The sequence below is a fragment of the Rutidosis leptorrhynchoides genome, chromosome 3, assembly GCF_046630445.1.
Source record: "Rutidosis leptorrhynchoides isolate AG116_Rl617_1_P2 chromosome 3, CSIRO_AGI_Rlap_v1, whole genome shotgun sequence".
In the NCBI taxonomy this organism is placed as follows: domain Eukaryota; kingdom Viridiplantae; phylum Streptophyta; class Magnoliopsida; order Asterales; family Asteraceae; genus Rutidosis; species Rutidosis leptorrhynchoides.
This window is the reverse complement of record NC_092335.1, coordinates 603447961-603461443: the sequence shown is the minus strand read 5'-3', so window position 1 is coordinate 603461443 and position 13483 is coordinate 603447961. Positions and strand designations below refer to the sequence as shown.

General features: G+C 34.8%; 1 protein-coding gene across 1 annotated transcript; it reads right to left on the bottom strand.

The window, feature by feature from the left end:
• Positions 1-4969: 4969 nt before the first annotated feature.
• On the bottom strand, positions 4970-6874 carry LOC139902205 (uncharacterized). The gene is made up of 4 exons (XM_071884853.1): positions 6674-6874; positions 6237-6557; positions 6053-6148; positions 4970-5541 (listed from the first exon to the last, which is right to left on the bottom strand). The coding sequence occupies exons 1-4, from the start codon at positions 6872-6874 to the stop codon at positions 5155-5157; spliced, it is 1005 nt and encodes a 334-aa protein (XP_071740954.1). The 3' UTR covers positions 4970-5154.
• Between the last annotated feature and the right edge of the window lie 6609 nt (positions 6875-13483).

Below are 13483 nucleotides of genomic sequence, written 5' to 3'. Positions count from 1 at the left end.
ATTAAAGATGGTCTAATAATAATCCATCTATCCCATTATAAATATCACATTACTTTTTAAAAATTATAAAATTATAAATGTTCACTTTTCGGGAAAAAAATAAAACTTTATATTTAAACATTTTCTCCGAAAAAGAAAAGGATAAACCCGGGAACAAACAAAGAGAACGAGGCTACAGATTAAAAATCAGACAACTTAAATGGGTCGAAATGGAACTTGATTGGTAAAAATTACTCCGTTAGCAGAGTATTTAATTTTTGTTAAGTTGTATGTCTGGTCAAAGTGTTAAAGTGGACTAGCTCTTTGACTGGTATAGAAGTATATTCACTTATATTTTTTATTGTATCTATTCATTTGTTATCGAGTTTCTTTTATGTGTATTAAACCTTCAATTGTCCACTATTTGATGAATATTATATACAGTATCATATATTTATTTATAACATGATGATGACGGGTGACATGCAATAGCGAATTTTGAAATCACAATCACGGATATCACTAGTTAAAAATTCAGAAAAAATTGCTTGATTATTAAGTGAAGTCATTTAAAAAAATTTACCATATTCAATAGTGTTACTAATTAAAAACTCAAAACTTTTCACTGGATAGAGTATTTCAGTAGTCGTTAGTGTTATAATAGTATGTCCGCCCCCTATTGACATGAAAACTTAGCTTGTTAAGTTAACCAAATGAGGCAATCATATCCAAATGGAGAAATGGAGAAACCATGTAATGTGAACTTAACATTCTTGTAGCATAATATTAAAAGAAATCTGACTTCGTGATAAGAACTCGTGGGTTTAACCGTTTAAGGTTTAAGATAACATGGATTCATGTTTAATTTATAATATTTTTGTTGAAGTCTCTTGTTTTATACAACTTCTAGTTTTTTCGCAAAAAAAAAAAAAAAAAAAAAAAAAAAAAATGTTTAATTTATAATGATGTGTAGATATTGTACCTATGACTCCGTATTTGTATAAATATACTTGGTTTCCATTAAAGTATGAGAAAACGAGATAAGATCGCTCTTGAATCTATTGCGGGGATATTTATATAAACACAAAGAATCCAAAGAGAAGAATCTTTCATTGAGCAACTTGAAATTAATAATTGTAGCTAGTCTCTGTAAATAATTACGTATTGTGTTTATGGTTATATTATATTGTATTAATATTAATATTTAATACTTAATTAGTATTAGTATTAGTATTAATTAAAAGAGAAAATTGGACAGGGACCAACCACACGTGTTTTGAAAATCACAAGGACCAACAACCCCGAAAATAAAGTTCAGGGACCAAACACCCCATTTCATGTAAACCACAGGGACCATTCGCCCAATTTTCTCTAATTAAAATTACAATAAACCAAATCTAGAATGATAATCATCATAGTTAAAGTTAATAAAATGTACAATCAAGGAGTGACCAAATATAAGCCACTTATTCACTCGAAAGGCTAATCCTCAAGAGTTGAGACAGCTTGCGGTGATGATTTGTATTCATGTTACACAATGTAAGTTGTGTATAAGTGGCGTTCATTTTCGGAAAGGGAACAAGGTGATTGACCGCTCGGAACTCGGGATTTTTAGTAGCCCAATTTTGTAATATATATAGACATAATCGAAGATTTAAGAAACATGAAAACTAAAGAAAACAACTGAATTAGTGAAGACGAAACACAGTGTTGGGAAATTACGGCCTCACTAATTCTCAACAAACGCCCAATGAGTAAAGAAATAAGTACAATCAACAACACAAGAATTTAAAGTGGAAACTCCAAAACAGGAGAAAAACCACGGGCCTCCAAAGAGAGAAATACACTATATCACAAATTGTTACAATGACATAGACAACTCTCTTAAGCCAACTACACTCTTCAAAGTATTTAACTAATACAACTCTCGAACAAAGGTAAGAAAGCAAGAAATAAGCAAATACTTAAAGTGTATTGATTGGTGCAAGTTGGAATGATTCCCATGACTTCTTTTTATAACCAAGTCATCCACCTCCAACTTCTTCCTCCCACCGATGTGGGACAACATCATTTTATATTCAAACAGGTTACACCTCTTTTCTTCCATCTACCAATGTGGGACAAGTAACCATATCATTTTCAATCAAAAAATAAACCATCAAATCTCCACTTTTTTGATAGAAAAAGATAACCATACTTAAGGATAACCGACGCAGATGCTTCCTCAACGACAACTTCAAGATCTTCATCTTCATGCCGTTGACATTATCTCCCAAGAGACAAAACTTTCATCCTCATCGAACATTGTCTAAACCGACAATCATTGTCATAACAAACAATCATAACTCTAAATAGAATTATCATACTCCACCATAAAGAGTATAGCACTTAGAATATCGCATTCCAAGCATTTCACCTCGGCACATGTTGTATAACCAGCTGAAATTTTATGGTGCAACTTCCCCGTTTGGCTTACCCTGGATGTTCCATCAGCTACAACATCAGTTTCCACCACACAACCTGCACCAATGTCAAACCAGTGCCCATGTGTAATTGTGGAACCGCTAATGAACATCCTTTTCCATGGTGGCGCGGACACACCATGAGGATGACGTGACTTCAGAGGAATTCGTCACTCTCCGTAACAACGAAGACATCATTAGCGCCTTTGAAGCCATTTGCCGAATTAGCTCCACCTGGACAATTAACCCTTACATGTCCAGTCTTCCCGCACTTCCAGCATACCAGATTCTTCCCGGAGTTTCTCTTCCGCCTATCCGAACATAACAGTACCGTACTTTCTGATGATGAGACCCTGTTACCTTCCAGTCTTTTCTCCTCGGATAGGAGCTTGCTAGTAACGTCTTCAAACTTTAAAATTTCCTTCCCATACATCAAAATATGTTTCATGTGCTCATAGGATGATGACAAAAATAATATCAGCCTCAAAGCTTTATCTTCATCTTCCACTTTAACTCCAATAGCCTCCAGTTCTGATACAATACCATTCAGAATGCTCAGATGATCTGAAATCTTTGAACCCCCATCCATACGCAAAGTATGAAACTGTTCCTTAAGACACAACCGTTTTGAGATGTCCTTGCCCTGGTACAACTGCTCCAACTTATCTCAAAGTTCCTTAGCCGTGGATAACCCGTGCACATTTGCAGGCACGTTCTTTGAAAGACACAAACGAATCGCACTTGCCGCCCTCAAATCCATATCATCCCATTCTTTTTCATCGAACTTACGGCCAGAATCACTGCCAGAAACAAAGGTGGGTTTACCTTTCAATGCCTTATGTAAACCGGATTGAATCAACACATCCTTAACTTGGACCTGCCACAAGCCAAAATTGATCCAACCATCAAATTTCTCTACATCAAACCTCATTGGACTGAACTTCAACATCGTATCCGTATCGTAACAACACTTTCTCTGATTTTGCCCACGTTTCGACTGGCCGACAGATGTAGTGGAGTGGCGCACAGGATCCGTTAAATTGGAAAATCTAGCACCCGGTCCACTACAAATTCTTGACACCACTTACTCCGAATCAGAAAAATATAAACCAGATACCCTATACGATCAATAGAACTCGTTTCTGATGTGGGCGATCCACTCCCGTGGCAACCACAGAGCATACTCCGACTCCTATAACCGAGACCCCGCGCCAAACCTGACGCTCTGATACCAGTTATTGGGAAATTACGGCCTCACTAATTTTCAACAAACGCCCAATGAAAAACCTTAAAGAAATAAGTACAATCCACAACACAAGAATTTAACGTGAAAACTCCAAAACAGGAGAAAATTCACGGGCCTCCAAAGAGAGAAATACACTATATCATAAATTGTTACAATGACATAGACAACTCTCTTAAGTCAACTACACTCTCTAAAGTATTTAACTAATACAACTCTCGAACAAGGGTAAAAAAGAAAGAAATAATCAAATACTTAAAGTGTATTGATTGGTGCAAGTTGAAATGATGCCCATGACTTCTTTTTATAACCAAGTCATCCACCTCCAACTTCTTCCTCCAACCTATGTGGGACAACATCATTTTATATTCAAACAGGTTACACCTCTTTTCTTCCATCTACCAATGTGGGACAATTAACCATATCATTTTCAATCAAAAAATAAACCATCACACAGTAGGCTCAAAAAACATAAATCAAAAGCCCTAGAAAAGAAGAAATCAAAGTCTACTAGCATTCTAGCAAGTCTTTTTTAAAATGCTTATATTATTCGTTATAGCTCAAGAGTCTTTTTTAAGTAACTTATATTGTTCGTTACGATCTAAAGTTTTTTTTTTCACTTCGTTTGAAGTGCTTAAATTCTAGGGACCAACCTGAATATAGTATAACTAAATTATTTAATTTAATCAGAAATAATTCTCTCAAACTTTTTACTCCGTATCTTTTTTTTATCATGAGAAAAGGAAGCGATAGCCACTACTGGAAAAACCCCAATTGGGGACAACAAAATTTTGTTTTTAGGGACGACATGTCGTCCTCAATAATCTTGCGGGACGACATGTCGTCCCCATAAAGTCGTCCCCAGTGTTCTGTCGCGAAAAGTTTTTCTGGACGACTGATTTTTTTTTAGGGACGACGGTGGGACCCACTTTGACTTTTCAATTGTTAATCTTGTCCATTTTTTGGGGACGACTTTTAGGGACGGCATGTCGTCCCTAAAGAAATAATATTAAAAAAATCATTTTTCCAACGAATTAATAATTATAATATTTTTAATCTAATTGGGACGACTCTTTAGGGACGACATGTCGTCTCTAAAAAAATAATATTAAAATATCCTATTTTCATTCTAAATAATAATAATAATATTAAAATGTAATTGGGGACGACAAAAGGGTACAACATGTCGTCCCCAATAAGCTGTTATCGTTTTTGGGCCGATTAAAAACTGCTTTTCCAGCCGTAAAAACGGCACATTTAAACCAAATCAAAACCTGTTGCACAAAACACAATATATTTCACAAACACAAGCTCAACATTAATTAAAACATGTCCGAAACATTATCCAACCGTTACAAACTTAATCCGAATACTAAAAGATTACAATCCGACACAAAGTTTACAACCTTAAAACATTATCCAAAGTTTACAAACTTAAACCAAATCCGAATAGCAAACAAACTTACAAACTTACCTTGCTTCATCTTCATTTTCTTCATCACTTTCGCTTTGAGACGCACCACTTTCTTCCATGTCTTCATCGTCATCACCTTCGTCTTCACCTTCGGTTTCTTGAGTTTGATTGGGGGTTGGGAAAAAAGATTGCCATTGGGGCGGGATTGCCATATTGTTAAAGGCAAAAGTATCGTATACCGCTTCCTTTAGCAATGGGTTTTCGGAACCCGGTGGTGGTGGTCGTCTTGTTTGACAAGTTGATGATGAAGATGATGTACTAGCCGATCCGGGTAACGTTTTACCCACTCCGCGACGGTACCCGCGACGTTTGCCTAAAACTTCCAACATAATGACTTCATCACTCCTTTCCGGATATTTTTCTTTTAATTTCAACATTTTTTCCTACATAGTTAACAAATATTATTATTAGTATTATCATATAACAATACGACAACCCATATTCACCATTTGACCCATATACACATATACATATACTTATATTGACCCATATTGACTAAATGACTCAATTGGGGACGATTTTAATCCACATTGACCCCAATTGACCATTTGACCCATATTGACCATTTGACCCGTATATACATATACATATACTTATATTGACCCATATTGACTAATTGACTCAATTTAACCCAATTTTAACCCATATTGACCATTTGGCCCACATATACATATACATATACTTATATTGACCAATTGACTTCATTTAAATCAATTTTAACCCATATTGACCAATTGACTAAATTTAACCCAATTTTAACCCAATTGACTTTTGTTGACTTCGTTTGACTTTATATATATATATATATATATATATATATATATATATATATATATATATATATATATATATATATATATATATATATATATATATATATATGTAAGTACTTACGTGGTTCACCCTAGCTTTATCCCCACTCCATCCACCTTTCTTAAAAGTGTGGTTGTTCTTGAAGTTTTCGATAAGACTCGGAGGATCCAGAGAGGCCTGCAAACACATATTAATATTTGACCATTTAAAATTTACAGACACGTATTAATATTTTCCATAAACTAAAGTTAAAAATAGGATTTACCACACGGTCGGCAATTGACCTGCTACCCTGCGTACTGGCGTATTCCATCTTCGCCCTATTTTTCTTGTTCTGCGCAGAACGAGCCCGGAATTTACTTGAAAGCATTAGGTCCACAAATGGGTCCCATAGACGTTGTTGAACATTCGGTGGGGGTCGGTTTCGAAGGTTATTGGGAAGTGCGTACCCGTCATTATCCGTGAAATATTTTTTTTGTTTACTTTTAGCATTTCTCCATCGGTCCGCGCACAAAGAATTTACCCCGGCTTCCACCACCTTTTGGGTATGTCCACCATCTAGCCAGTCGCCCATCTTAAAAAACCCCTACAACAATTTGAAAAAAAAAAGTTACAAAATTCTATTAGTATAATAAGTAATATATTATATAAAGTTTAAGATTAAATAAGTCAACTATAATATAATTAACCGAATAAACTTACACCGAGATCAAGCCAAATTTTTTCTTTGTTTTCGCCAGGAACCTTTTCCCAACTCTCGTAATGCTTTGGAAATAACGGGTCCTTAACGATTCCCGCGAGCATGTTAATACACATCGACTTGTGTGGGCCTATCGGGCGACCGGTCCCCAACACACTAACATCAAACTGAATCGGCAATGGTCCACCAATGTCAGCCCACATTTTTCGTAATTTACCATTTGTTGTTGGTCCACGACCACCTCTACGTCGAGTTAAAAGTCCACTTATATAATTTATAACCCAAATTTAACTCACCATTATGGTCACGAGTTAAAAGTCAGCAATCCACACTATTTACATACTTATACCATTTACAATCCAATTATAACTAGAAAAATGGGTCATAGTCTAAAAACGACGAAACCAATCACTACTAAATTAACACGAACGATTCGGGGTCCAAACGGGTAACCCGAACCATCTCGCGTACCAAAAATCGACAAACACCGCCACCATCCGTCAACCGCCACCACTGGCCACCAGCTGCCGCGGGCAGCCGTGGTGGCAGTGGTGGCAGCCCACCGAACAGCAGCAGTAGCAGCTAAAAGCTGCTGTCCACTCCCATGGTACACCAATTTTTTTTAGCTATATTCAAACCCAAAATTATTTGCTAGCAATTATTCAACTTAAATCTAACATTTATCAAGCAATTTCATCACCAAAATCAAAAGATTCAAGCACCCATTTGCATCATTTAATAACAAATAGTAAAACCCTAAATAAACATAGATTAAGCATAAATTAAAGACAAACCTTGATGCTAGATGTTAAAGGAAGCACGAATCATGATTGAAAGCTTTCAATTTTATCATCCTCTTCAACAATAAAAACTAGGTCTTTCAATGGTGATGGCGAGTGGTGCGTGACACAGACGAGAGGGAGAGAGATGAACAAACCCACAATTTAATCTTCAATTACATCTTCATCATCAACAATTTTGGCTAGGCTTTAGTGTTTGTGATGTGTGTGTTTTTATTTGATCTAGATAAAAAGAAAATAAAACAATGTACTGGAACCACAAAAACCACGAGCAGTTTTACTTAATTAAATGGGTTTTAAACCCATTCCCGATAATACACGGGTATTTATCTGTTATCAGATATCTTTCGTATTTAATTCAGCAAAGCATACGATGTCATAATTAAATAATATAACCTGTTTCGGGACCCTGGTCATAAAACGGACCCAATGGTCTAACAATTAATTATAAATAATTAATAATTATATATTTCATTAAAATTCACTTTAACACTCCTAAAGGGCAAAAAGGTAAATTTCACCTAGGCCCGATGTCAGGATGTTACACATAGGGATTTGAACACATGAAACTCACACGGTCTATTTGGCCCGTCCTCATATCTGTCAGGCCGATTAAATCTCGTTTGTACTCCTTCAAGAGACATTGAACATGTTGTTAACGCTTCGTCGGCAACGTACCCCTCTGCTATACAACCTTCAGGCTTAGCTTTATTTCTAACATAATTTTTTAATTTCTTCATGTATCTCTCAACTGGATACATCCACCTCATGTAAACAGGCCCTCCATATATAGCCTCTTCCGGTAAATGCATAACCAGATGAATCATTATGTCAAAAAAAGCCGGAGGATAAATCAGCTCAAAAGTACATAAAAGTTTAATCAATTGTTTTTGAGCTTTCACCATGTCGGCTACCATTAACTCTCGAGCACAAATTTGCTTAAAGAATGCGCATAGCTGGATTATTGGTGTCGAGATAGTTACGTCCAAAAATGCGTTAACTCCGACCGGTAATAATCGTTGTATCATGATATGGCAATCATGAGACTTCATGCCTGTTATGTTGTTATCATCCTTGTTCACTTTCTGCCTGAAATTTGATCCAAACCCATCTGGAAGTTTCTGGGTTCTTGTGCAAAATCTGGATATCTTTGGTCGATTTCTTTCCACGCTCGACCATCTACCGGATGACGCATCTTACCCTCTTCCTTGCATTGTCCAGTAACATGCCAAGTCATATACTTTGCAGTGTGTCTGGAACTATACAAACGTTTAAGTCTGGGAGTTATAGGAAAATAACGCAAAACTTTATTAGCAACTTTCTTGCCCGTTGTGCGTTCCGCTTTCCATCTACTCTCCTCACATATTGTGTAGGGTTGATAGCGAGTATCTTTCAAAACATAAAGGAGGAGTTGAGTTCAAAGTATAAACTATTAAATTTGGTGGAGGGAAATTTAATTTTTCGTGAAAATTATTAAGTGGCAGTGTTATTTTTTATTGGTAAAGAAGTGGCAATGTCCAAATAATATATTAAAAGTGACTGATTGCAATATAAGAACTAATTACGGAGAAATTAATAGAGATAAATTGGTGGAAGTGATGTAGTGGGGTAGAGATATAGTAATATATGCTCTTGACTTGGTGGAACTAATTATTATGTAGTGAGGCCATCACGAGATAAATTGGTGGAACTAATTATTATTATTATTATTATTATTATTATTATTATTATTAAAACTCTAATTGTTGTAATATATTAGTACTACTGTAGTGCAAGTTGGTTTAATGTGGGACAAAGTTTTGTCCAATTTTCTTAATAAGATACCAACGTGTAAGTTTTATTGTAAACGTTATGTTATTCATAATTCATGCATGTATGAATGAACATTCGTGATGAAGTGCCAACATACACAATTTCTGTCTTTCAGATTTTCGTATTTGTCTACAATCTACAAGTAACTATCACTTGTACCACTTCCTAACAAATAACCATCATATGAGAAATGATAAATCCACAATTGAAATTGAATATATAGTAAATAAAAAATTAAAGTAAAAAAACAACTAGTAATATTAATAATAATAATTTTTGACGGATCGTTAATAAAAAAATAAATAAAAATGGACAACCATATAGTATGATAGTGTGTGACGCAATACTTATACTAGAAAATAATATTACTAGTTGAATTCAACCTTTTTTCGTTTGTACCTTTAGTGGCGCTGGTGCGCCACAAAAGGCGCCACAAATGTCATCCCCAAAAGTTTTTAGAGACGACGTGTCGTCCCCAAAAAATAGCACGAAATTTTCCCGCCTTTGGAGCCAAATATTTCTGCGCCAAAAAAACAATTAAATATAATTCTTTTTTTGGGGACGACATTTAGGGACGACATGTCGTCCCCAAAAGTTTGGCGGGATTTTTTTTGCTTTTTGGAGCCAGTTTTTTACCAAAAAAATAAATGAAAAATGGTAATTTCTTTGGGGACGACATGTCGTCCCTAAATGTCGTCCCCAAAAAACTGGTCAAACGTCTCAGAAAAAGCTGGCCCATTTTTTGTCGTTTTCCTTATTTTTGGGGACGACATTATGTCGTCCCGAAAAAGGTCGTCCCCAATTTATACTTTTCTAGTAGTGAGCATATTGAAATCGGTTTGCTATGTGTGTAATCAATTATAGTATATTAGTATGTATAAAGTGAATTATAGTGTCATTGCACCACCTAACAAAATCTCTAAGTGGAACTTCATGAGACCATTATTTATCATGCAAACTATTTTTTTATTGTTACATTATGTACAAATCATTTACCACAATTATTAAAAATCAGCTTCTTTTAAATAAAGGTAAACCACCTTAATTTCCCACTAGAGAGGTCCAGTATCTTAATATTAACTTTATTTTTTTTTATTTTTTTTTTTCTGAATATGTCTGTAAGTTCTTGTAGTTAAATTAATGTATTCTAAGTTAAAAAAGACTCGTTTCGGCCAATCTCATAATTAATATGACAAAGAAAAATCGTTTAAATTACGGATCACACAAACAATACAATTTGAGTATTTTATTATTGTTATTTTGAAACTTACGGTTTAATGATATTTTCATTACGATTATAAAGTCACTCTAAAGTAGGCTTATTTGCATGTAATATAGCTATTTTTACGTAGCTTTATTGGATCTGTTAAAATTGTGGTGGAAATTGTAAGTATTGAGCTTAGAATACCAAAAATACATAGGTACGAGCTTAGAATATACTAGAATCTTTAGAAATAAACCAATTATGAATTATGTCACAAAATCAAAATCAAAGATATACCTAGTTTCTTTTTATACCAAGTTCACACTAGTTAAAATTGGCTTTATCTTTTACTAAAGGGATGCCTTTTGAAAGCTTAACTTTGCTTTCTCCATGGATTTTGTAAAGCAAAAAGCATTGGCACTTGTCTTCAAATATTGTCAAGTGGAGGGTCATCTTGTCTTGTGACAAATCATAAAGAGTAGTTCATTACGTTGCAATACTCACATCAAGCTCATACACACACATCTTTTACTGTTTCAGATAAAAAGTGTTCGTTTTCACAGTACTTGTTAATTGACACGTGAAAATACGGGTTTATTTTAGAAACTTGATGATATTTTATAAGTATAATTACATTAGAACTTAGTTTTGCGCATAAAAATCTATATATTATATTTGACAGGTTATTAGTGTAATATATAATTGATCATAGAAGATAGAAGACATATAATAAAATAATAGAATATCCAATTATTATCAGTATTGGGCCAAAATAGACCCAAAATCAAACAAATGGCTTCTAAAGGTGTCAACTTTTATCTCTTCAAAAAGACATTTTCTTGCCAAAAACTAACTGCTTCCAACTGTTTTGACACTTTCTTGCCAAAACTTCCATAATTGAACCTATTACCAAATTATATGACTTCTAGCACCAACAACGTAGGAACAAACATCAACTCAAAGAAGGTGGAAAAGAATTGATCATGGTTAATGATACTATATCATCAAAAGTCATGATCAAATAGAACATGAGAGCTCAAGAAGACCACTGAACATGACCACTAAGTAAGATAAAAGGTAACATTAAGCATTAAGTTGAACTATACTAACAAATAAAAACACTACTCGCATAAAAAAGTTAGAACTGAAAAGAAGAAAAAACATATTCCTGTTACGTCTACTTGGGCCACTCCATACATTCATGTCTAAGTCCATCTTCAGGCCTAAAAAAAAAACAAAAAAAAAAAAAAAAACAAAAAAACAAAAACAATCTTAAACGTGATGAAATAGTACATAACATAAGAATGGCATAGTACATGATTTAAGCTAACATAGTAACAAACCATATCCCACGGTGTGATGATGTGATTAGATTCGTTTTATGACAAGGTCACAAAACATATTTGTTTGTCAGATTTGGACTCCATGAGGGCCGACTAACGAGGTGCATTATACATCGGAAAATAGTTAAATACCCGTGTGATATGGGGTATGAGTTATAACCCATTTTTAGACATCTACTTCTAGCTACTTCCTTATTTTTCCAAATTAGAAAATGCGTGCTCGTACCTAAACTCTTTCTCCTCTCATGCCCTAACCCTTTTAATCTCTTTTTTGGTGTTCTAATCGAGTTGCAATCGATTCTCTGTGATTCCAGTTGTTTAAAAAGTAAATACCTGCCTATTTTGTAACTTAATCTATTATTAAAATGATTTTTGGTTAGGTTTTTTATAAAAGAAATTTTGGTCAAAATCTTGGTTCTAAGGTGTTGTTTTGATGCAAAATGAGTTGATTTATGTCCATCGAAGTGTTGTGTATGTTTCATGAACCATTTTTGGTGTCAAAACTAGTTCAAAACGAGATTTTGGGGTTTTAAGCTCGAAAACCCGTTGAAACTGCTACTGCTCTTGATGAAATAGGACCGTACGGATGCAGGTTGCAACCGTACGGGTTGACTTCTGCAACCGTACGGGTTGACTTCTGCAACCGTACGAATTGAGGTCATGAATCTGTACGGATGGGTCATTAATCCGTATGGATGGGTCATATTATCTCATCAACAAGAACATTCAGCTCCCCTAAAGTCCTGCCTCTCGGATCTCTTGCTCAGTTCCAATGCAATTCACAGCTAGCTCCATTCCAAAATAATCTGTTTTTAACTAAAGTATCCTTCTCCACTTCAAGAAAATATAACCTTGAGAATCTGCATTTTAATGTCGAGTTGCCAAGCCAAATATCACCATAAAACCTTGTGTCCTCCCCATTACCAATCACTTTCTTTAAACTATATTTGAAATTCGGCCCCAAATCATTTAACCCAACCAATTTTTTATGATATTAGCCTATGTAGACCCATGGATGTCTCGATTAGCATTTGTCGAAGCATGATGTTTATCGAAACCCCCATTTTGACCATAAATGCATTTGATGGTTCGTGCCAAAAGAGTATTATTTTTCTCTTTGAACCACCACCACCATTTACCCAAAAGATCGTGATTTTTAGCATTAAGTGATCCGGTACCCAACCCTCCCCGATTCATAAGAATTAATAATAAGATCCCATTTAACCCAAGCTAACTTATGTTTTTCCCCTTCCCCGTCCCAAAAGATATTACCCGGTATTTTTTCAAGAGAGTTTAATACACCTTGGGGAGCTCGAAACAAGGAGAAGTAATACAACGAAAGGTTGCTAAGAACCAACTTTATGAGGGTTAGGCAGCTACAAAACGACAACGTTTTTAATCTCCAATCGGAAAACCTAAATTTACATGTTATACTTACAAAAAATTATAGGCTAGATAGTCCTGGGCCATGAGCCATATCGGGTGGGCTAAGCCCATTCTACCCTTGTAAATTTTATAATTGTCAATACATTTTATACTTACATCCTTAAATCGAAAGAACTGTTCATGGAAGTTATGGATTGCCTTTTTTTTTCTTTCTTTCTTTTTCATTCTTTTAAAAAAGACTAAAGGGGCGTTTGTTTCAAGGATTTT

Coding starts and splice junctions, on each gene's coding strand:
- LOC139902205 (XM_071884853.1), bottom strand. CDS start 6,874: ATGTGGGCTGACATTGGTGGACCATTGCCGATTCAGTTTGATGTTAGT. Junction 6,149..6,236: donor GGTCAATTGCCGACCGTGTG/GTAAATCCTATT, acceptor ATGTGTTTGCAG/GCCTCTCTGGATCCTCCGAG. Junction 5,542..6,052: donor ATAAAGCTAGGGTGAACCAC/GTAAGTACTTAC, acceptor TTAACTATGTAG/GAAAAAATGTTGAAATTAAA.